Genomic DNA, 26,040 nt, shown 5'->3' on the forward strand with positions numbered 1-26,040 from the left:
GGGGTTTCATCGTGTTAGCCAGGATGGTTTCGATCTCCTGACCTTGTGATTCGGCCTCCCAAAGTGCTGGGATTACAGGCGTAAGCCACCACGCCCAGCCAGCAAGGGTGTGTTATTTTGTTGTTGTTTTTTAGTTATAAGTACAAAGACAAGAAGAGAACAGATATAACTGGTGATACAGTTTGAATGTTTGCCCCCTCACACTGACATATAATCCTCAGTGTTGGAGGAGGGGCCTGGCGGGAGGTACCTGGGTCATGCGTGCAGAACCCTCATGGATGGCTTTGTGCTGTCCTTGCAATAGTGAGTGAGTTCTCGTGAGATCTGGTTGTTTAGAAGCGTGTGGCAGCTTTCCCCTCTCTCTCACTCCCGCTCTTGCTATGGGACATGTCTGCTCCTTCTCTGCCTTCTGCTATGATTTCCACCAGAAGCTGAGCAGGTGTTGGTGCCATGCTTTCTGTAAAGCCTGCAGAACTGTGAGCCAATGAAACTTCTTTTCTTTATAAATTACCCAGCCTCAGGTATTTCTTTATAGCAATGCAAAAATGGCCAGATATAGCAGGCAAGAGATTTCAGAAAAGGTTAGGAAGGCAAAAGCAGACAGATGCATAGTAAATGAGCAGAGAAAGCTTCTACCTAAGTGACTGCAAAAAGGGACTCTGAACCTGAGGGGAACAAAACAATCCATCACATAGGCAATCTGAAATGACTTAGGATTTCAAGACACTAGGTACCACTTAAGGTAGTGTCAGACATGGGATTAAAACTAAGAGTTTGCTTGAAAATCTTCAAATAGAAAAGTTGAGCCCAAGGGCTCTTCCTTCACCCAAACAGTAAGATAATCCTCCCTACTTTCCACCACTAACACGCCCAAGAAAAAATAAAAACAGAAAAACTGAAAAAAAAAATCTGAAGATATTAAGGCTTTTGGAGAAACTGAATTTGAGATCAAAGAGACATCCATAGGGAAATGTCTGGAAACACTGATAATCAAGTCTGGAGCTCTAGATGGATGTCAGGTAAAGAAAGACACAGGAGCCAAAAGATGACACCAAAAGATTGGAAGATATTACTTCAGAGGTCTGACACTGAGGAGAACTGAAGATTTTGAGAAACATCTTCATGAAAAAGTATTTAGCCAAAAGAAATCAGTGACTGAAACTGAAGGAAGTAGCCAGAGGTAGGGATGGGACCAAGAAAGGACAATATCACAGAAGCAAAAATAAACCAAAGAACATTTCTAAAAAGGAGAGAAAGACTTGGAAAAAATGTGTTTCAATTGGTTAAATAGAATGAGAACCAGGGAAAGGTTACTGAATGTGGTCAGCAAAAGGTCACTGGTGAACATGAATGTAACTGGTTTCATGGAAGAGCTTTCATTCAATCAGCGACTACATACTGAGCATCCACGACACATGTGCCCGACACAGTTCCAGGCTTCCTATGTCAGACGGAACTAAAAGAGAAACAGGAATCAGAGCAGAAAGCATTAAGAATTGAACAATGCTTAAGACAGACTTTCTTAAGGAATTTTGAGGTAAAAGGTAGGAGTAAAGTAAAATAACAGACCAAAAGGAAAGGAAACCAGACTCACAAAAATAAAACAAAAACATTGTTTTTAATTTTATATATTTAAACAGAAACAGACCTGATGCAAATCAGAAGCCAGTGAAGATGGATGTTTAGCAGTAGTCAAGGCAAGGCCCAAGAAAAGGCAGTAAAGTAAGGACACCAATACCACTGCACATGGTATAGTCAAGGTGGGGGCTTAAGGGAATTTAGCCTTATAAGGGAGAAAGGGATAAATATTCATCTGATATAGGTAGAAGAGAGCAGGGCATAACACAAAGTAGATGTGAATGAAGAAAGAGTTTAAGGTTACAAGACAATGATAGAATGTGGACTAAATTTCTGGAAGCATCTCCAGCTAGATATAAAAATCTTATTAACATAAAATACGTATTCCAGTAGAATAGAGGCAAATGTTAGAAGTAGCCACCGATGTTAGCAAAATAGCAAAATTTGTGTAGCAATGTAAGTGGTATTTTAACAATCAAAAATTTAATGATGTCCCAAGTTAATATAAAACATAATCTAAAATTGTTTAAAAATACAATTAATTTTTGTAGCTCAAACTTGTCTTGCAACCAACAATCTTCAACATCATCACTGGCTATCTCAAGGTCAAACACAAAAAGAAGACTATATAAGGTTATGTTTACATAAATCTGTTATGGTTCTGATCAAGTGGGAAATACTGTACATTTTTTCTCGTATCACAGAAAGCACTATAAAATTTAGGTTATGTTACCAAAATATGTATTTGTTATGATGTCTGGTAGCAGCAGTCCCTGAACAACTGGGTCTGTGTGGCTAGGTTGAAGAAATCCTACCAGTAGCTTCCAGAAGGGTTTTTTAAAAGTTACATGAGCCAAAATGCACAGGATACCCCAGAAAAAGTGCCACGGTATCCTTTCTATTATGGGATAACTGCAGTTTCCGTATATAAGTAAGCTTATAAGCTTCAAATCACAAGAGAAACAGTCTCATGACTGCATGGTATTTACTTAGGGGCTTAGATGCCAAAATTAAATTATCCTCGGCATTCAAAACAAGATGTTAAGAATGGACAGAAAAGATTGTTAGCATAGAGGCCCAGCTATTCTATTTGCCAAATATATTTACTGAATCCACAAAGATGTAACTTTCAGAGCCTCTGTAGGTGGAAAACAGCACTACTGGAAATAAGAGCCTGAATTTATTCAAGTTTGAACACTAGAGATTTATTCAGGTGAAAGTATAGCTAAAATAAACCATCAGGTATAGGCTAAATGGGGAAAGAAGCAGAGACTAAGAGAAGAAAAGGGAGCAAGGAAAGCAGGAAGGTTTGGTAAAGGTCAAGAGTGAGTACAGAGGCAACAAGGGATTAAGAGATGGAATGACAAAAGCTGATAACCAAAGAAACTTGGAAGTTTGAGATCTCAGATGTAACAGCCTTCCTATGAAACAACACAAGGGCAAGTTTCGTTTATTGCATTAGAAGTAAAAGTCTTGAGTAGGGAAACTCAGATCATGTACAAACTGAAAAAGCAGCAGCAGCTATGGAGCCCATACAATGGTAAACCAGTAGGCTGGCTAGCAACTGATTGCAGAAGAGAAGTGAGATACATGATAAAACCACCAGGAGGAGGATTTAGTCGTCAGACTCACAAAGGAGTGAAGAAAGGAAAGCAAGGTGATCTTTATTTTTTCCTTTCAATATTTTTTTTATTATAATGGAGAAGGCAGAAATAAAGAATTAAAACAACTTTGTCTTTATAATGTGTAATGCACTGGGCATTATAAAGTTTTTAAAAATATTACAAAGTGCCCATATCACTCATGAAGAATTGAGATGACATTTTAGTCCTTCTACTGACCAAGCTAATTTATTCTGAAATTCCCAGAAGATTCAAATTTTCTCCTTGACTGTCACAAATCATGTGAAAAGAAAGCAACTGGGACCAAAAGCCATGATTGTGGGGTAGCTACCAAAACGCGATCACATACCTAGAATTGGAAACATCAAATTTCTAGAAAATCACTTTTGAATAAAAAGAGAGATCACAAGGTTTAGTGGTTTTCAAGGATTTTCAACTACTCATGGAGAATTCCCTATGTAGGTGTATAGTTTATCTACTTTTTGTGCTTGTCCTCTTAGAGAAGCCAAGAATGACATGCAAGCTAACCAAAACACACCTAACACAGAGCAATGGTATGTAGAAACAGATTATTAACTTCTACCCTCCAAAAGCACTATTACTTTGCAACATTTCAGAAAACTCATAAATTCCAGAACTTCCTAGGAAGAAGACCATGGAGGTCATGTAATCTGACTTACAGATTAGCAAACAAAGACATAAAGAAGTTAAATGGGCCGGGCGTGGTGGCTCAAGCCTGTAATCCCAGCACTTTGGGAGGCCGAGACGGGCGGATCACAAGGTCAGGATATCGAGACCATCCTGGCTAATACGGTGAAACCCCGTCTCTACTAAAAAAAATACAAAAAACTAGCCAGGCGAGGTGGCGGGTGCCTGTAGTCCCAGCTACTGGGGAGGCTGAGGCAGGAGAATGGCGTGAACCCGGGAGGCGGAGCTTGCAGTGAGCTGAGATCTGGCCACTGCACTTCAGCTTGGGCGACAGAGCGAGACTCCGTCTCAAAAAAAAAAAAACGAAGTTAAATGCCTCAGCTGAAGATCACACGTTGGGTTAGTGGCAAAGCCAAGAACACCACTCTGTATACTCCCTGCTCACAGCCTTTCCCCCCCGTCCAGACCCCCATCCCACCTCCCGATGCAAGTGTCCGACAAAGCTGGGCTGGATTTCCACAAAAAGCAATTATACAGTGTTCTTTTTGAAATGTAAAATAAGATGATAGAATCTAAAAGAATTAACAGTAATTTAAGATATTTACTTGATATAAAGTAATATTAATTTAAAACTATACCTTTACTGCTTCTGATGAAAGTACATTTTCCTTTTTCTGACTTGTGCTCATGGGCTCATTTTCAACACTGAAAAATAAAAACCACAGTTTCTTTTGAAATTAAAATTACTAAACTAAAAGTTTTCCGTATTTAAACCTAAACTGAAAGGTCCTTTATCTTCAATGCCCAAAGACTGATACACCATGTTATACCAAGAATATATTGATTTGAATCTCTAAACTCAAAAAATGCATTCAAAAATGTTCATCTAGGCTTCAGATATTTGTGAGAACTCATTGTGCCTCATATTTTCTTACACAAATAATCAACATCACAGTAATGTTATATCTGAACAAAAGAGCACCTGTGTATTACTTTCATAACACTGGTAAGTGCTAGCACTCTAAGATATTATTTATGTGAAGGTTCCCCACAGCCAGATCTTTTTTTAATGCCTATGCTGGGTGTTACTTGGAACAGAATGCATTTCTATTCAGCAAATCACTATAAACATATAGGTCTATCTAGTGAATTCTGGGAATACTCAAAAATAGATGTAGGCTTATCTAGCCCCAAATGTGTTCCAGATGGCACCTTACAATCTGATTTCCCAGATAGTTACTTCTGTCTTTAGTCTGGAATACCTCCTCAGATGCCTTTTGGGATGTCATTATAAACTAGTTTCCCAAGACACATTTAAGATTTTTTTTTCTTTTTTAGAGATGGTCTTGTTCTGTTGCCCAGGCTGGAGTGCAGTGGTGCAATCATAGCTCACTGCAACCTCCTGGGCTCAAGCAATCCTCCTGGCTCATCCTCCTAAGTAGCTAAGACTACAGGTGCATGCTACCATGCCCAGTTATTTCATTTTTTGTAGAGATGGGGGTCTCAACTATGTTGCCCAGGCTGGTCTTGAACTCCTGGCCTTAAGTGATACTCCAACCTTGGCCCAAACTGCTGGGATTACAGGCATGAGTCACTGCGCCCAGCTTCCAGATCTAAATATTTATATCTCTTTTTAAACATTATCCTGTTTTCATACTTTCATAATACTAGACAAATTAAGTAGCTTCACTCTAAAGATTATTGACTCTCTACCATATGCCAAGGATTGTGCTTAGCCTTAAGGATATAAAAATGAGTATGTCAGGTTCTTTGCAAAACTCAGTCTAGTTGGAGAGACTAATACATAAACCTTAACAATACAGTTTCATAAGAGTTATAATTGCTAAATGAACAAAATTCTATGAAGCATAAAAGAAACAAGGAACAACCAATTCTACTTGCTCAGTAAAGTACCCTCAGAGGAAGTGCAAAAGCAGGTGGTAACAGAGAATCAGGCATTTTCTGAAAACCAAGTTTTATTTGTTTGCTTTTAATATGTCTGGAGCACAGAGCTTGCGAAGGACAGAGGTAATCCTCCAAGGGATGAGCCTGAGACCAAAAATTAGTGGATCCCAGACTATGAAGACCAGGCCTGACCTGTTACAAAATCTGACCTTTGTCCTACATGCAGTGGGAAGCCTTCAAGGAGGGGACAAGCATAAGCAGGAGGATGACTGAGAGTGGGCCAGATGTCGAATAGTGGTCACTGGTGGTGGAAGGCCTGGAAAGGAGGAAGTATCAATAGCTCAGATCAAATAAAGGCCGTCCCAAAGCAGATCAGATGGAAAGAGAGGACACGATTTATGCCATTTAGATTTTCTATCCATAAAAGTCTATGTTATTATGCACAGTATCCAAGAAACAAATGGTCATGGTCAAAAGATGGAAACAAAAAATAAATCATGAACACCTGGAAAATACAATGGATTAAAATGTCATTAAGTCCAATACTCCATGCACAAACACATGGACCAAACAGATAGAGCTAGACAGATCCTTAAAGCTTCTAAATGTCAATAGAAAAAGTATATATACACACACACACACACACACACACACACATATATATATATAAACACATAAGCTGTGTGTTAAACACATAAAAAATCCTGTGGGGCAATTCAGGAATAAAATCAAGAACAATAGAAAATACTGTATAATACAGAATTGCAACCTGTACATATGTATAAAATAAGAATGTCTCATAATTGCTTCTTTAAAAGTGAATAAGTTCTTATCTCTTTTTTTCTATTTTACTAGTCTTTATCTTTTGCCAAAAGGCTGTTTACAATTCAGATTTTTTTTTTTAAGTAAATGTGAATTGATTTTGGTCTATTTCAGCTTAAATTAACAAAAACAAACTGGCAAATACATATAAAAAGATCATGTTATAAAGATTTGGGGTATAATTAAGTATAATGCTGACCTCGACAAGTGATCTAACTACAATCTATTTTGAATAATCTACCTAAAAACTATGTAAACATACAACATCTAATTTTAGTCTCCTAGTTCATGCTTCAGGATTCCTGAAATTCTGCTTCATTTGGTGTGTTTACAGGATTTTCTATAAACCTACTGCGTAAGACTGTAAATGAAACGGTAAAGGTTTCTTTTCTAATATAAAAGCTCTCCAGAAAATGCAGCTAAGTTCATGAGATTATGGCAGAACTCAGTCCTTTCAAGTACCAGTAATCACTTCCAAGTACAAACTACAGACACACATACAAATTCCAGAAAAATACAGCAGTAAATCAGCATGTAAGTATTGAGCAAACAACGGAAGAATGTAAGTTAAAATCACCAAAATAAATATTACTTGATATTTCTTAAAATTCTCCCTTATATCCTTTAAGTTGCATGATTCTTATTACTAAACCAAAATTTTAAAATGTGTTGAGTTTTAAAGCAAACAATATATTTTAAAATTTTGGTTGACTGATAAAAATCATTGCTTTTATTAAAATTTCAACACTTTGCTACATGAAACATTCTTAGCACAGATAACATTATTCATGCCCTAGCTCCTGATATAACTGTTACCTATAACCACTTGACATTACTAGAATATACCAAAGTTTGCACACCTACAAATCACTTTAATCTGCTGCTTGCAACATCCTTCCCCACCCTAATCAACTCTAAATCCTTTAAGCTTAGTTCTGGTTTTACTTGTATTTTTTGTGCTCTCACTGCATGCAGCAATACCTCCCACATATTTGCCACTCTTTATCATTAACAGCTAGTTGTCCATCTTCCCAATGAGAATATAAACTTATTAATTCAGAAGACGTATCATTCATGTCTGTATCCCAGAGCCTGGCATCCCACCCGGCACCACGAAGGCACTCAAATAGTATTTGTTAGATGACTTTTAAAAAATAACCTATAACCAGGCCAGGTGCGGTGTGGCCTATAATCCCCATACTTTGGGAGGCTGAGGCAGGCAGATGGCTTAAGATGAGGAGTTCGAGACTAGCCTGGGCAACATGGCAACCTTGTCTTGACAAAAAAAAAAAAAAAAAGAAAAGCTGGGCATAGTGGTGCGCGTTTGTAGTCCCAGCTATTCAGGACGACACTGTACTCCACCTGGGTGATAGAGTGAGACCCTGTCTCAAAAAAAAAAAAAAATCCATAACCATATTTCTATTTGTGCCTGCTTACCTTCATCAGAAAACACTGTTACATTGGGAACAATATAATTATAACATCAGTCTTTTTTTCTCAAAGAGGTAGCATATAAGTCTCTTGAAAGAATATGCCAGCCATTCCTATCCTACAACATACTTCTCTAAAACCATTAAGTAGGGAGTGGGGCTGCTGGGAAAAAATCACTCAACAAGAACAAGGTCATTTTCAGTTGATTTAAAAATAAAACAAAACACACAAAAAATGAGAACACAGTAGCTAAATATACTCAAAAACAGTGAACACTCAGATGTCAGCTTAGTACAAATATAATATAAAATAAAATTAAAAGGGCTCAAAAGGCTTGGGGTGATATTTTCAGTCTCTTAAAAAATAAATACCAAGGAGAGAGAAACATGTTCACCTCAAACTTCATGAGAGACCACAATCCATTCCTATTGTTTGCTCACAACTTAACCCCCGTTGGGACCCAGGGTATTTCAATTAGGAATATTTTTAGAAAGCAGACATTTTATTCATGGCAGGAGGTGAAGAGCAGAATTCAAAATCACACATAGGCACAAATAAAACCACCTTACATTTCTAAATAGCCTCATCTTAGCTAACAGAACTTTAAGAATTAATCTTTCAAAATAGCTCAAATATGAAGGTCAATGTAACATAAAAGCTTCTCATCTTTCAAGTAACTTTATTTGGACCATGCCTGAAAATGAATCCAACATATAGTTATTTAGCCTTTATGTGACTCTGCACCAGAAATAAAATATTTTTCATCGGCAATGCAAACAAAGGATCACTTTAACCTTCTAAATTTCAAATAATTTACATAAAGGAGAACTTCTAACCTGTCACTGAAGATATATTATTTTCTTAAAATTAAATTATGACAAGATTCCCTAACCAATAGCAGACAAGCAGCGGAAAACTGGGCGGAAGAACTCACCCACTCAACAAACTAGTAGTGCACACATGTATGTGTCAGGCACCGTTCTTGGTGCTGGGGGTTGCACAATGTACAAACCAGACAAGTCCTTGCCCTCATTCTTTCAGAACTCATGTCTGTATTCATCGGAATTACCTGGGGTATCTACGTTTCTCAAACAGATTTCTGGGCCTGACTGTCAAGGAATCCAATTGGAACGGGGTCCAGGAAACTACATTCTGAGCTACAAATCACTCTTTACCCCAGGTTGTTCTAATGCAGGTGGCCCTCTGACCCCATTCTTGATAAACAATGGTCTGAGAGCCTCTCTATCTTTAGCTGACATCAACAACTGATAGATGTAGAGGGAAGAGAAAAATCTGACCAGGAGGATCTCCACTTATTATTTAAATATGTTAAGTGTGGCTAAAGATTAGGTAACAATTATTTAGAAAACACTACCCATTTTCCAACAATGCTGTTCAGCAAAGCTCCTCCATCCAGAAAAGCAGTGTTGCCCTAATAAGCACATATAGCACTGAAAGTATAGGGTGGGACCTGGAAGGAAAAAATTCCCCTCGTTCAGTCCATACCACAGACTGGAGCACAAGGGAAGCTTCCGGGCCTCTCTCAGAGTCAATTTCTCACGAGGTAAGAAAACACCTTCTTGGATGGCCACAGGACAGATGCACAGAAACAAAGGTATGCTCAGTGGAGGGTGTAAGGGAGAGTAAAGTTTTCCCCTCCTCCTGTAAGCACCTGTTGAGCACCTCCTCCTCCTATGCCTTTCTCTCACACATAACCGTGACTGCATCAGGAAAATCTGGAAATGGTAAAGACCTGAATACAGCTTCCGTAAGCGTCTTCTGGAGGCTTATCTACTTCTCTATGGATGCCAGAGTCTATGAATTCTTGCCATTTTGAGAGAGGAAGCGATCTTTGGTGCTAATGCCATCACTGGCAGCAATTTAGAGCACCCCCAAATATGAGGTCACTTAACATTAGGTAGTCCCTAATTTGGGAATGCTCTTACATCTAAACAGCACACCCCAACCCTCTGTCCACAGGGACATTTCTCCACTTCCAGGGCCGATTTACCTTCTCTCCTTTGTTTCCAACCCCACTCAAAACTGATGCTGCCTGAAAATATCCTCCCACTTGAGATTTTCACTTCTACTACATGAGGTGTGGTATACAGTAGAAGAATCAGCAATACTGCTGAGAACAGGGAAAAAGAATCAGGGCAAATCTCCCCATCATTTTATCTTCCCCCACTACCATAAAACTTTGCTGGTTCCAAAAGCCTGGTCCACTCAGCAGCACCTCTCCTTCTACCTCAGCTTCATTAGGCCTTTCCTTCCTAGCATGTTCCTCCTCACCACACAGCCCACCTGACCCACCTCCTGTGATGAAGTCCTAAAAGTAGCCAGAACCTATCCTTCCCTTAAAATGTGATCAAATAATACCCCAGTCTTCCAGGTGAGACTTTCCCTTGGACTAAATGAAAAATAATGCAGAACAAGAGGAGATCTTTACCCATCCACTCCCTCTCCCGCTGTCGTAAGTAGTAAAATGCTTTGCGACAACTCAGAATGAACTTTTGTCTGTTTCAGAGACAGCACCTTGAGGACAAAATGCACTTGTCAAAATGAACGTTTTTGGATCTGATTTTACAACCATGTAAATTAAAAAGGTTCAGACCAGCTGATATGCGATCTCTGTCAGATCTAAAATCCCACATTGCTATGTTCTACAACAGAATAACGGGTGGGAAAAAAACAGGTAGACTAAACTTGAGGCTTTTCTGGTAAAAGATGAGAAAGACTACGGCCAAGAAACCAACTTAGATCAAAACTAGCATGAGGACACTATAACAAAGAGGCAGAAATGTCTACTGTTCCTTATTTCAAAATGACTGAGGCTCGCTCTGGGCCTGCCCTCTATTCCCTCAGATTCCACCTCTTGGCCCTCTTTTGGGTCCTTAAATACAGCAAAGACTTCATCCTCACACTCTCTCAAAGGGTCTGCTCAAGCCATGGCATCTGCATTACCCTTGGGATATTTTTCTTAGAAACATAGTCTCACGTGACAAGTTCTATAATTTTCTTTGGTCAAAGCTATACTGCAGATACATTATGGATTAAATTGACGTTTGTGCACCGGCCTGGAGCACCATCCAGCAGGTCCAAAGATATGGGAAAAAAGATAGAGTTCCACACCAATGATTTGCAAACCACCATCTGGAAAACTGTCCATTCACAAATGGTGTCTGCCAGCAGTAGAGTGGTACTTGTATTTTTTTAATGGCTATTAACAGAATATAAAACAGGTGGTTACGGCACTATTTCTGGGCTTCAAATTAAAAGGTAACTAAAAGCTGCAATTTTAAGGCACTCAAACAGCATGTATTTTAGCCCAAACATCTGGCAGTTGAATGATTTCAAAATTCTAGAGAAAAATCAGGAGGAGAGGGGAAAGGTAGGCATGATTATGAGGCTCTGTTGCTTCACAATCTGAGACTTCTGACACTCCTTTTCTCTATAATGTCGGTCCTCTCCTATAATTTATGTATCTACCTTGAGGCTGCCTTATTTCCCGTCCCCCAACTCATGCCCCCAAAATAAGACCCATAATTACAGTTAAATCACAGGCTGCAGACTGAGAATCTCAGTACGTCTGAGATGTCCTGAGCTGTCTACCATACATGTGCTGTGAGTGATTGCTCCATTCTCCCCAAGTTCTCCATCCACCTCATAACCTTCAGATTCTGAATGTTTGACTCACCCCCACAAGATTCAATACCCTGAATCTCTTGCTGTGATGTGAACTCACGACAGTATTTTAGCTGCTTTCTAAAATGGAGCATTCATTCACATATCATTCAACAAATTGTTCTGAGGACAGGGAACTGGAGACCCGAGATTGTGCCCTCGCAAAGCTCCCCAGAATCTGACCTGGGCTGACCTCCCCTCCAACTGAAATCCTTCCTCCTCTGTAAATTCTTCCAGACACAGATAAACAGATAATATATATGTGAATATAAAAACACATTTACAAAAACATATAAACACATGCCCAGTGATACTTTCCAAAAGTAAACTCATCATTTCAACTCCTTACTATGAACTAACAAGTCCTACCTCATTGGTCCCTGGCTCTCTTCCCCATGTCACTAACACCCACTCCTCCTCTAATTCTGTATCTCTGTCCACACTGGCATCTGTGCCACATGATTGTGCCCCAGGACCTTCTAACTGAATGTTCCTTCTGCCCAGAAAGTTCTTTCCTCAGACTTGTTCATGCCCCACTCCCGGATATCACCTGGGTCTTTGCTTAAATGCTACCCAATACAGACACTTTTCATGACCACCCTACCTGGACTCACCACTTTCATTATGCCCCTATCCCTCTCCATTTTATTTTTACTTCAAAGCATATTATATATTAATCTAGATATTTTCTTCCCTCCCCATTAGAATACAACCCTATGTAAGTAGAGACACATTTAGATATGCAAACAAGATTCTGAAAAGTGATGGCACAACTAAGTTGTTCTAATAATTCAATTTTAAATTATTTTTACAACATATAAATAAATGTATTATTGTCAGAAATGTTACAGCACTATTGTTAAGTGAAAAAAATTCAAGTTCCAAACTCTTGAAGAAGAACTTGTACTTTTATAAAAATATTTAGACATGAAGACGTACTTAGACAAACCCATAGGGAATCATTTGAAAGAATGATATATGTTTCTGAGTGGGTAGGGTTATGAGTGTGATTTTGCTTTTTGGTCCTCTTATAATTTTATACCTGTTTTGTAAAAGCAAATATTACTATCAAAAAGAGAAAAAAATACAAAGTAGCATAGTTGATGAAAAAGAAAGCAAAAACAAGTCAGTGCAAAAAATGCAAGCAATTAAATAACAAAATACAAATACTGCAAATATTACCTAATGTTAATTCCTTTGTATCATAATATATGCAACATTGCCAAAAATTTATTTGCCTACTTAGAACAATGAAACACCATTATTACAGTTCACATTTTCAGCTTTTACTGATAAAAAGCACAATGCCATCCTTCCAGCCTGTGAATGCGCCTTTGTGCTTTGACAAGACAATAAAAGGCAAGAGAGTTTACATCTCACCTAATCTGTCCCCAGTTATTAAAACATCAAATTCAAAATATTTCCTTCTTTGTCATAAGAAGCATGGTAGTTACAAGAAATTTATGATCTGCCACTGAGGTAGCAACCACTTTTGTATAAATTTTAATATGAAAGAAAAATTTCTAGCATATCTTCTAAAAACTACATAAAACAAATATTGGTGAGACCACCCAAATACCATTTTCACGTCACTTCTGACATTGCCATTTGTACTGTTTGTTATAAATAACATATAAAATATTTTTCTTTAACTGTTTTCTGTAACTATGTTAGGGTCCATCTTGGAATTCTGCCTATTACAATGCGTTATATTTTTGTGCCAACACCTTACTTGAAATCAGCACTTAAAAGTGCTATGGTTTGGATATTTGTCCCCTCCAAAGCTCATGTTGAAATTCAACCCCCAGTGTTGGCAGTGGGGCCCAGTGGGAGGTGTTTGGGTCATGGAGGTGAATTCCTCAGGAATAGATTAATGCCCTCCCTGGAGTTGTGGTGAGTGATTTTTCACTCTGTTAGTTCCACGAAAACTGGCTGTTAAAAAGAACCTGGCACCTCCTGACCCCTTGTTTCCTTTCTTCCCAAGTGATTCCTGTATCTTCCACCACGACTGGGAGCAGCTTGACACCCTCATCAGATGCAGATGCCCAATCTTAACATTCCAGCCATCAGAATCATGAGCTAAATAAATCCCTTTTCTTTATAAACTACTCAGCCTCAGGTATTCCTTTATAGCACACAACACAGACTATGACAGCAGAAAACCTCTGTTTTGTGATTTTTTAGCAATTTTATTATTATTATACTTTTAAGTTTTGGGATACATGGCCAGAATCTGCAGGTTTGTTACATAGCTATACACATGCCATGGTGGTTTGCTGCACCCATCAACCCATCATCTACATTAGGTATTTCTCCTAATGCTATCCTTCCCCGAGATACCTCCTGACAACCCACCAATAGGCCCTGGTGTGTGATGTTCCCCTCCCTGTATCCATGTGTTCTCATTGTTCAACTCCCACTTATGAGTAAGAACATGTGGTGTTTGGTTTTCTGTTCTTGTGATAGTTTGCTGAGAATGATGGTTTCCAGCTTCATTCATGTCCCTGCAAAGGACAAAAACTTATCTTTTCTATGGCTGCATAGTATTCCATGGTGTATATGTGCCACATTTTCTTTATCCAGTCTATCATTGATGGGCATTTGGGTTGTTTCCAAGTCTTTGCTATTGTGTACAGTGCTGCAATAAACATACATGTGCATGTCTTTATAGTAGTATGATTTATAATCTTTTGGGTATATACCCAGTAATGGGATTGCTGGGTCAAATGGTATCTCTGGTTGTAGGCCCTTGAGGAATCACCACACTGTCTTCCACAATGGTTAAGCTAATTTATAATTTACACTCCCAACAAGATTGTAAAAGCATTCCTATTTCTCCACATCCTCTCCAGTATCTCGTTTCCTGATGTTTTAATGATCGCCATTATAATATGTGAGAAGGTATCTCATTGTGGTTTTGATTTGCATTTCTCTAATGACCAGTGATGATGAGTTTTTCATATGTTCATTGGCTGCATAAATGTCTTCTTTTGAGAAGTGTCTCTTCATATCCTTTGCCCACTTTTTGATGGGGTTGTTTTTTCTTGTAAATTTGTTTAAGTTCTTTGTAGATTCTGGATATTAGCCCTTTGTCAGATGGATAGACTAAAAATTTTCTCTAATTCTGTAGACTGCCTGTTCACTCTGATGATAGTTTCTTTTGCTGTGCAGAAGCTCTTTAGTTTAATTAGATCCTATTTGTCTATTTTAGTTTTTGTTACCATTGCTTTTGGTGTTTTAGTTATGAAGTCTTTGTCCATGCCCATGTCCTGAATGGTATTGCTTAGCTTTTCTTCTAGGGTTTTTATGGTTTTAGGTCTTACATTTAAGTCTTTAATCCATCTTGAGTTAATTTTTGTATATACTGTAAGGAAGGCATCCAATTTCAGTTTTCTGCATATGGCTAGCCAGTTTTCCCAAAACCATTTATTAAATAGGGAATCCTTTCTCCATTGCTTGTTTTTTGTCAGGTTGGTGAACGATCAGACAGTTGTAGATGTGTGGCATTATTTATGAGGCCCCTGTTCTGTTCCATTGGTCTATATATCTGTTTTGGTGCCAGTACCATGCTGTTTTGGTTACTGTAGCCTTGTCATATAGTTTGAAGTCAGGTAGCATGATGCCTCTAGCTTTGTTCCTTTTGCTTAGGATTGCCTTGGCTACATGGGCTCTTTTTTTGGGGGGGGGTTCTATGTGAAATTTAAAGTAGTTTTTTTCTAATTCTGTGAAGAAAGTCAGTGGTAGCTTGATGGGGATAGCATTGAATCTATAAATTACTTTGGTCAGTATGGCCATTTTCACAATATTGATTCTTCCTATCCATGAGCAAGCAATTATTTCCTCATAGCCATCATTGAGAGGTTAGGTTATGGAGTTCAATTTATACTCAAAGAATTAAAAAGTTTGGCAACAATGATAATTGCAGAGATTTTCTAGCTATTTCTGGCAAAACAGTATAGGTGAACATGTTTAACTCTGTCCCATGGAAATGATGGTAAAGCAATTAATAAGAGGAAATAAGCTACCAGGTTAAAAAAAAAAAAAAGATGAAGAATAACAGCATTCAGGACAGATGAGATTTTCGAAGGAAAGAAAAACAGGCAGAAATATAATTTAGAATAAATAAAACTTTTATCATTTCTTTGTGTTGGTAGCATTTCAAATCTTATCTTCTAGCTATTTTATAATATATTATTGTTAACGCTAATCTCCCTCCTGCACTAACAGTGAAGTGCTAAGCTGAAGTGATATCCTAAAAACCCTGATTTGATCATTACACATTGCATGAATGTAACAAAATATCACATATACTCACTTCATAAACAGTACAATAATTATGTATCAATAATTATTTTACAAAAAAGAATAGATAAAATCTCAGAATCCCATATCCCAAAATAAGGCACTTTGACATACTGAACTGAGCAGCCTCAAGGTCTCTCTGAACCCCACCTTCGTCTGTTGTCTTTGCTCCTCTGTCTCTCCCAAAGCACAGAATGAAGTTCTGTTCTCTGAAGTTCTCTTATCTGCTTAAAGTTTGGACCCATCAAAGAAGAAAACAATTACCTCTAGTCCCTTCCCTAGTTTTCATTAACTGAACTCACGTCACAAGAAGAAAGACTGAAGTCTGTCATAATATCTCAACAGACTTTTGTCATAAACCACTGTCTGTTCCGTGGGCCCAACAGACTTTGTCCCAGGCCTTTGTTATGTTCTTCAAGCTCACTGAGTTCCCGTAAAAATCATTTTACTACTCCCCTAAAATCATCCACTTTCCTCTCTCCTATAAGCATCTGTACCTTACTGGGATATTTGGTAGTCACTCTGTGATTTTTTTCACCCTGCATGCTAATAAATTTCTATGTCATTTCTCCTATTAATCTTCCTCTTGTCAGTTGATTTCTTAGTGAACTCACATCTCCAAATTATAACATTTGGCAGGAGCCTAGCAATTTTTAAAAAGAGAAGCCTCCAGACTCTGGAATACCAAGAATAAAAGTATAGAAAGCACAGACCACACACAGGAAGCTTGAGCCAAACTCTCCATTCTAAATCGAAAGATATAAGCCTCTCAAGAGAAAGAGCCTGCCAACTGTCCAGCAAAATAAATTAAAAAGGCACTGTGCAAGGTTCATTACTGTGCATGTATAGAGTCTACATTGAAAAAGATTTCAAAATTTGCAGAGAAAAAATGAATCACGAAAATAGGTCCAGAAATTATACTAGCCTCAGATTTCTCAACAATCCAGAATTAAAGAGAAGGCTAATAGAGAAATGTCTTCAGAAATCTGAGTCCAAGTAATTTTGAGTCTATAAATTTATACCCAAACTATGATTTACTAGAATAGAAAAAGGTATTTTCAGAAGTGCAAAGACTAAAAAAAGAATTATCTAAGATGCACCCTTTCTTGTTAGATATATGCCAACAAAAGGGGGAGTTAACCAAGAAAGAGGAATACATGAGGTCAAAAAATAGGTGCTCTCACATAGGGCTGAGTAGTAGAGATCAATGCAGGAAGCTTGGGAACCACTAGGTGACACAAATTACAGGAAGACACAGAGACCAAGAGAAAGGTCTTGGAAGACATGGGGTAAACTGGTAGATGTGATTTAATGATGTAGAAAAAACACTGAAAGTGGTGGTTTTATCAGTGTATTTGTGCATCCTAGAAGTAGCAGCAATAAGAAAATGAAAAACTAGGTAATTTACTCCATGAAAAATAAAATATCACACAAAGAAAGTAACCATAGTACAGCACTTGGCTTAGCAGAAAACAACAGCTACATATTTATTTAATCTATTATATTATAATGATTATTTTGGCTGGATAAGTAATGAGATATGGAAGGGTATAAAATAGCTAAGTGCTCATCTACCATAACCAGAAGTCAATATATATTGTCCAAAGTTTATAAATCAAGAACAGAAAGACATTACTTAGACACATGTTCCGGGAGAAATAGCTTAAATGAGATTAAAAGTTTCTTCTGAGGGCCTCAAGGATGGGCTCACATTTGTTAAATGCTCCTACAGTCCCCTACATGTTACCTTGGTACTTACTTCAAGTGAAAAGAAAGATTTGTGAATGTCTGCCTTCCCCACAAAACTGCATCAGTGCTTTAAAGCAAAGACAATGCTGCACCTTGTTAACTGCTGGATTCCCAGGACCTAGACTGGTGCTTGACACAGCGACACTAAATTAATTCGTTTTAAACATAGGTGAAGCTTTCAAATCAAATGACCAAAATGTTAGGATCACATGGAGGATTAACTAAAGCATTTTCATATGTGACTTTTCCCAAAAAAAATAAATCTTTCTAATTGTAAGGCATATCAATTTTGTACACACCTAATAGCCCATGGAGTTTTGGCTGGTATGCTAAAGCTGAGAGAGACCTTACAGATGAAAATCAACTCCCTTGATTTATCACGAAAGACTCTGAGGTTAATAACCTGTCCTGGGTCATACTGGAGAGGTCAAGGGGGATGACAGGTGACCACATAAAAATGACTTATGTTGATACATTTGTGGCTGTGTCAACTCTACCCAGTTTCACATTAGAGAGTAAAAATATAGAAAAGCCTCACTCCTACTTGTACAAAGTATCAAAATATCAAATTACTCTGCATTACAAGAACTACTTCTATTTATTTATATCCTTAACCGAAATTTTTCTCACTTGAATAAGTTCATGTAGCGCATTCTCTCTTTGGAGGATTTTTGCCAACTCAGGATCATAAATTCTCTTTTTTTCCCTTCTTTTAACCACAGATATTCACCAGATTTTAATCCAGTCTTTTTCTTACTTCATGAAATAGGTAATTCATATAAGTTTTAAGTGTACAAAGGCATAAGATAGTCTTTCTCCTGCCTCTCATCACTTCACTCAGTTCCCCATACCGCCAAAATAAGTTACACAACACTAGTAACAGATTTCATATCCCCTTCTTTTGTATATACAAATGGGGCATACTATACACAATTCGTTGTAGGGTTTTTTTTTTTTTTTTTTTTTTTTGAGATGGAGTTTGACTCTTGTTGCCCAGACTGGAGCACAATGGCGTGATCTTGGCTCACTGCAACCTCCGCCTCCCAGGTTCAAGCAATTCTCCTGCCTCAGCCTCTGGAGTAGCTGGGATTACAGGCAAGCACCACCACACCTGGCTAATTATTTTGTATTTTAGTAGAGACGGGATTTCACCATGTTGTTCAGGCTGATCTCGAATGCCTGACATCAGGTGATCCACCCGCCTCTACCTCCCAAAGTGCTGGGATTACAGGCATAAGCCACCGCGCCTGGCCTTTTTTTTTTTTTTTTTTTTTTCCTTAATGTATCTTGGAGATATTTCCTTAACAGTACATAACAAAGCTTTCCTATTCTTTTTGGCAGCTGCATCATATTTCACTATATGGATGTACTATGATTTATCAATGAGTCCACAACTGATGGCATTCTACTCTATTTTTCATCTTTTGCTATTAAAACAATGCCGCAATGACTAACTTCTATAGGCAACGTTTGGCCTGTTTGCAAACTGTACATGTTCAGTGGAATTCCCAGAGAAGAAATGCTGAGTATGTGAATCTGCAATATTGATAGGTCCTGTCAAATTTCTCTCCAAAGTGGTATATCAATTTACCCTCCCACTAGTAGTGTATGAGAGTTCCAGCTTTCCCACATCAAACTGGAGTGTGGCTTATCAAATAGGTAGAATATGGTATCTTGCTATAGTTTCCATTTGAAACTGTCTTTTGAAGGACTGACCCTTTTTTTGTATTTAAATATAAATCTATAATCTGCATAAATGTATACATTTATTTTCCTCTCCCAACTGTCAGGAGTATAATTCTTGATTGTCCATAGCCCTGACCCAGTCCATCTGGGCAGATGTCCAGCTGCATGCCATTGTCTTTTATTTCCATTCCAAACCATTTTCTAAAGGCAGCCTTCTTTTACGAGTCTTCCCAAGTTAAGCGGAGGAAGCTGTCACATAATGCTGTGTAGGCTTTGAATTCAGGAAGGAAAATTTGACTCTTGACTCTACTACCAATATTGTGAGACTTTTGATTACCTACGGAACCTCTTGAAACCTTAAATTATATATCTGTAAAAGGCAGTAAAGATACCTCTCTCATACGTTTGCTCTGAGGATTAAGTGATTTGATATTTTTAAAGTTCCAAGCTCAGGGCTTGGATCTGAGTAGGGCCTTAATAAAGGGTAGTTTGGTTTTGTCATCATTAATTGACAGGAAAAAAGAAAACAAACACACACTTGGTTAAGCAGTTGTTTCAGTGCTTTAGCATACTTCCAATTAGAAACTCCTGGGAGGAAAACATTCAGGGAAGTCCTGCTGGATGGAGTTGTACCATTACTTGGCCACGTAAAACTGCCAAATAAACACTAAGAATGACTTATTACTAGTTGAAAAACTTCGATTTGTTCTCTAACAACATCAAGTCATTTTGTGTAAGCACTGCCACTTATCTGGAATGTTGATCCCGGAAAGGATGCATTTTTCTGCCTCTGTCTAGGACTTGCGAAGCCTGCAGGGTCAAGGAGGAGAGCAAGAGGAACCAAGGGGCAGCATTTCCATTCACCTGGATGGTGCAGTTACTATCATGTTTCCCTCACTATGCTGGCTTGGCAAAGGAAGCTAACCAAACCATGCTTGGAGAAAAGTGAATAATGTGAGAACGTATTTTGAAAGCCCAATTAAAGTTCTCATACAATGTATGACATTCATGAAACATTAAGTATGCTCTGAACGAAACAAGTCACACACTCCAAAGATGTGTTTGATTTATACTGAGTTCATATTAAGAACCGAGATGTACACTTTTATCTCCTCCATTAATCTGTGAATTCTAGGAAGCATATTTGGTCATTCATTTATTTTTATATCCACATTGCTTTGAGCCATGTGGGACACAAAGCAGCCACTTTAACTTATGGATTGAACAGACTCAAAGTAAGTATTACCTTCTTAACTTTTACTTCACACTGATTTCCTCTTTTCAGCATACAGCCTGGATTATTTTCCTTAATTTTACAACCACCTACGGTGTGTTGCTATTATTTTGTTTAATAATTGGTAACTAATATTTCTTATATCTGGGTTCTGGTATATTTCATCAGAACTTTGGATAGAAAATATTTTGTCCTGAGGGAATATTTTCTCTTACTTTACAAAACTTGCTATTACCCTTTTTACATATTTTCCACTGTGATGAGGAAAAAAATTTAAAAATGTTATAACTGTCAATAAAGCTAGAAGTTCTGATTACATAAACTTACTGCAGGTCAATTTGTGGTATCCTTGCAACTTTAACACATTCAGAACATACAATTGAGTCCATTTCCAAGGAATGTTCACAGCAAAAAATAGAATTCCCAAATTAGTCACCTGGTAGACACACAAAGATGAAGAGCACACAAAGATGAAGACACAGCCCCTGACCTTGGGCCTAGTAATCCTGTTTCACCTTCTTTTCATCAATGACACTGTATTTGGCCAAAGTAACAGCCAAAAGGAATATATCTGAAATTGGCCACAGTGTCACCCATTCTAGAACAAAGTAAGGAACAATCCAATTGCCTCACATATTCAAATATGTTTTGAAGGAGCAGAGTTCAGAAGGGTGGTGGACAGGATGGTGTCAAAAAAGGAACCAGAACTTTGGAGTCCATTAGAGAGACCTAAGTTCAAATGTCACCTCTCACCTCCTCTCATGATTTAGGGTAAATCACTCTCCACTGGGAGTGGTACCACTCTCCCTCCCACCCACCTGGGTGGAGGAGTTTTCAGTTATCCCAATAACCAGAGGATGCTACTGGCAATTAGTGTGTGGAATCATGGATACCAAACATCTTACAAAGGACAAAAGAGTCCAGCTCAAAGAATTGTTCCATTCAAAACGCCCATAGCATCCACCCGAGTGCTCTCCCAAACTCAGTTTCTTCAATTGTCAGATGGTAATAAGTGGACCAACCTTTCATGCTGAGTGTGAGATTTACATGGTATGTTGCAAGTAAAAGTGCCCAGCCCAGGAGTAAGTGCACAGTCAGCCCTTGATAAATACTGTTCTCACCTTACCATCTCTCTTCACAGTTACAAACATTGCACAGAACTCATTTTAAACAGGTCCATCATGCATGATACAGCCAAGAAACAAAGTTGAGCAATCATTTTCTCAAAGCAGATAAAATAAAGCAGGAATTCCTCCAAGTTTGCAATATCTGTATAACAGGCTTTTGCAAAAATTCTCTGAGCCTTACATCTAGAGCCAAACACTTTGTCTAGAGACCTTTCTGACCCGGTTCCAACCTAACTTTCTTACTGCTCCTTTCACTCTGTCCAATTAATGTATATAGCCCCTAACAGATCATAAACCCCTTGCAGGCCTTTGCTCAGTCTGGAATACCTACGTGTTCCCTCTTCTCTCTCTTTCTAAGTTCTCTTTGTATAGAAACATCACCAATTCCTTGAAAACCCAGTTAAAATCATCCCTATCAGGAAGCACTTCCTGGTCTGCCCTATCACTTCTAATGAGTCCATTCCTTGTATACTTATAAACTGGGCTTAACACTGCAGCAGTGATTCTCAAACTAGGATCCACAGAACTCTGGGAGTTTCGGAGTTTCCTATGATAACTTCAACTGCAGTTTTCCTTTTTATATCATCTAAAATAAATTAATATAAGCATTTCCTGGAAATGGTCAACCACCTAATATGAGTACTATCAAGCAATTTGAGTGCTCATGCCTAAGTTGGGATATACAATAGTGTTGATGCTAATAGGCCTTCTTTAATTGTGTAAGATTAATGAGATCAGAACAGCAACAAAGAAAACATAATGAAGTGTTCTCACCAACTGAAGCCCATATAACTCACAGCACACCATAAAAACAAAGATTTTCCTATGGTTCAAAGCAGTAAAATATTGGAAGACCTATATCAAGACATGGCCAATCCCCAAAGACCTGGTGATTGTCCCAGTATGCATTTTGTGAGTAACCAAGAAAACAGTTTCAGGATGTTGTAAATTCTACTTTTATGGGTCTCATAATTATGTTTTAGTTTATTTTTTAATTTTGTACTTAAGAAACTGTTAAGGAATTCTGTTCTTAAGGAACTTATGTTTTGTTTTATATTTGTACATGTTACATTAAAAAATTCATGCAAATCAACACTGGGGATGCAAAAAGGAGACTTCAAAACACAGGTTTTAGAGAGTGCATTTCCTTTCAAGTACATCAAAAAGCCAGGAATGCAGACAATAACCTTTATTACATGTTCAGAATTGTAGGCACATCTGATACCATGTTCACTGACTGAAAAGTAGTTACATAACTTTCAGTAAGTTTCCTTAACCCTGTTTTTTACAGTAAGATGGGGATATTGATAATATAGGTTTGGTCAAAGGTCATGTTTAATAATATTATTGAAAGTACTTTGTAAAGTGCCAGACATATGATAGGGATTCATATTAATGTTTTCAAGTGGTCTTCCCAGCTTCTTATAGCTCCTAAAGAAAGAATCCTTTTTCTTACACTTTATGTCCCTACCACACCAACCCTGTTTGTCTGTTGCACTGACTCCTCTTCATCTAAAATCACCTCTACAGAAGGTATATCCAGCTCTCATAATGACACAAGTTTTTATGCCCACAAAGAGAAACAGCCAAAACAGTCTTTCATTGTGAAATAAGATCATAGTGACAAATGGCAATTCTGTTTCCAATCTTGTTAACATCAGGGTGTTGTGTTACTGGGACATTCATTACTACAAAGCGGTTCCATTTGTTTTATTAAATTTTCAATAAAGGCTTTGTGTTTGTTTATGCCCTTGAAATGAAAGATGTAAGCTCATTTAAAACAGTAAAACACCCACACAAGGGGTCATCTGCTATCCCCCTAACACCTGGCAAGTTCCAAAAACGATGAGAACAAAATTAGCATTGATATAAGCACAATTAAAATCTTAATTGTTGAAAAGCCACAGTTTTGCCAATCTGGAGATGATGAGAATAGAGAAGTGGTAGGTAAACAAGGAACTAGCTGCTGGAGTGGTCAGCTAAAGAAATCAGAATTGAGAAGTGCCTTAAAAAGGGAAAATGGGGTGGAGAGGCCAGTAGGATTTCAGGCCATTACTGACATGACCCTGAAATTGACCTGCTTATTCCTTTCTAACACTGACTTTCAAGTCCCCAACTTTGCTGAGCCTACTTGGGATTTCCTTGCAGGCTGCGTTCATATTATCCAAGACTGTTAGTGTTGTTACGGCGGTGGCAGGCACCACAGGCTGCCTGCCCACACCAGTAGAACTAGCTGACACCCTGGATGAGATCTGTCAGACTTCAAAACTATTTTTAACCACTGTGTAACTTTGAATTTTAAATTCTCAACAGTCAGAGCAATAATAGCTGAAATGTCCCAGGAGATTAACCACTCAATTATCGTAGGAGCTTTCTTGGAAATATGTGGCATGTGATTAACAGACGGTCATAATGAAAATGTTTCACAAGCGGGTAAACTGAGGAACACAAAAACGACCAAAATCACATCACAAAATCTGAATACTAATGGAACTGGCTCACTTTCAGTTCTGTTTCCTATCCATTTTTTTTTTTTTTTAAGCCCACCAGGAAATCTTGAGTCCGAAGTAAACATGGCTTTCTGGAGTGTGTCCTTCTCGGGAGGAGATAGTGTAATCCTCTCATAAGTTTAAGAAAGCGAGCTGCATTTTACTTAACCCCTCTTTCTTCAGGGGGATGAAAAGACTCAGAAATAAGCATTTAAATGAGGCATGTCTAAAAATTTTTGATTTTTGAACATAGGAAAGTGAAGGAAAGATTAAAATATTACAGAGAAAGGGTATCCTTTGATTACTGAAACCAAGACAGCTGGAAACTTGATTTCCAGAATCTGTTTGGGAACTTGAGGCAGCTGTTTCTAGGAGAGATGAGACATAAAGGGTGGCGTCGTTTACATATCCAGTCCACTTTGGTGAAAGTCTTGGGAACGCATTATCACAATTCCTTTTAAAAATCATTTTGAGAAAATTTAAATAAGATGGCAAAATACCATCGTAGCTGAGGGGGTGACGTCCCAAAGCTTTACCTTTTCCACTTTTGCCCCGATCTCCTCCCACACAAGTGGTGCTGGGATCGCGCCCTCAATTCCCCTGGCTGAGGGCTCCGCTCGGCTCACAAGTGTTTCCCATTACTACAGGCGGGACGCCGGGGCAATCGCTTTTGCCACAGAACTTGGAGAGTCGAGCGTGTGTGGAACGGGAACCCAATCACGTTCCGGCAGGGGAAGGTGGGAAAGGAAGAGCGCAGAGCCAGGCGGGGATCGGGGGGATATGCGTCCGGCCGCGGGGCAAGAACTTCTGCCCGATTTAACCTGCAGAGGAGAGGCGAGTGGTGCGGCACCGGAACGGGGCAAGGAGGAGGAAACTTTAGCAATGGAGGAAGAAGAACAGAAAGTGGCGACCGAACTGCAGCCTGGCCCGAGAGCGGCCAGCTGCCGGCGGTCAGGCCGGGAGCCTTCGTCTAGCGAGTACGCGCTGGGCCCCCCCGCGACCTCCTCCGCGACTCCCACCTGGCAGCGGACCGGCCTGGAGCTGGAGGCTGGTTCGTCCCCGGCCTCTCCTCCTCTTCCTCTTCCTTGTCCCGGGAAGGACTTCGGGGAGCGAAGAACCGGGAGAAGCTGTGCCAGGGGGCGCTGCCCTTTCTCCGGCCGCTGGACATTTCCCGAGGGGGCCGCTGGCCCGGGGCCGTCTGCAGGGAACGACCTAGGTGGTGCCTGGTGCCCGGAGCCCGACCGGGCGCCGCGGGATGCGGCGAGGGCAGATCGACTGGACGCGAGCTGCCAGCGCGGCTCAGTCTCTCCCCGGCGGGAGAAATGCGGACGCGACGCGCTCCTAGCGCTGCAGCTCCTCAAGCCGCTGCGGCTGCTCCTCCTCCCGCCCTCGCCCGGCGCGGCCCGCCCCACCCCCAGGAGGAGCCAGCGGCCGCGGCACCGCCCTGAGCCGGGCGCAGCCGCCACCGCCGGAGCGCGACATGGTCCCCAGAAGGCGCCGGCCTGAGAGCCTGAGGGGTGTCGCCTAGCGAGCGACGCTAGGCTCGAGCTTCCCGCTCAAAAGGGTTCAGGCTGCAGCCTGTTGAGCTTTGCCTTCAATTACTTTCTGTGACCGTTGTGTTTTCTATCCTACAGTGAGAGCACAGGAACAGTTTTCTCCAGACTTTTGAAAGAGGTTTAGGAACGAAGGTTTGTGAAAACACTTGGCAAACTGCAGTAACGGGGCGCCCCGAACTTCCTGGGAGCTAAGAAGCAGCTACCGCA

General features: G+C 39.3%; 1 protein-coding gene across 1 annotated transcript in view; it reads right to left on the reverse strand.

The window, feature by feature from the left end:
- The window catches only part of CRYBG3 (crystallin beta-gamma domain containing 3), a 129,107-nt gene extending 103,466 nt beyond the window's left edge, over positions 1 to 25,641 (reverse strand). The window contains exons 1-2 of the mRNA XM_023216027.3: positions 25,297 to 25,641; positions 4,487 to 4,553 (exon numbers count right to left, since the gene is read on the reverse strand). Of these exons, the coding sequence (XP_023071795.2) occupies positions 4,487 to 4,553; positions 25,297 to 25,445 (216 nt within the window). The 5' untranslated portion in view covers positions 25,446 to 25,641. The remainder of the gene's footprint in view (positions 1 to 4,486; positions 4,554 to 25,296) is intronic.
- Positions 25,642 to 26,040: the final 399 nt, after the last annotated feature.

Source organism: Piliocolobus tephrosceles, chromosome 2 (genome assembly GCF_002776525.5).
Source record: "Piliocolobus tephrosceles isolate RC106 chromosome 2, ASM277652v3, whole genome shotgun sequence".
Taxonomy (NCBI): domain Eukaryota; kingdom Metazoa; phylum Chordata; class Mammalia; order Primates; family Cercopithecidae; genus Piliocolobus; species Piliocolobus tephrosceles.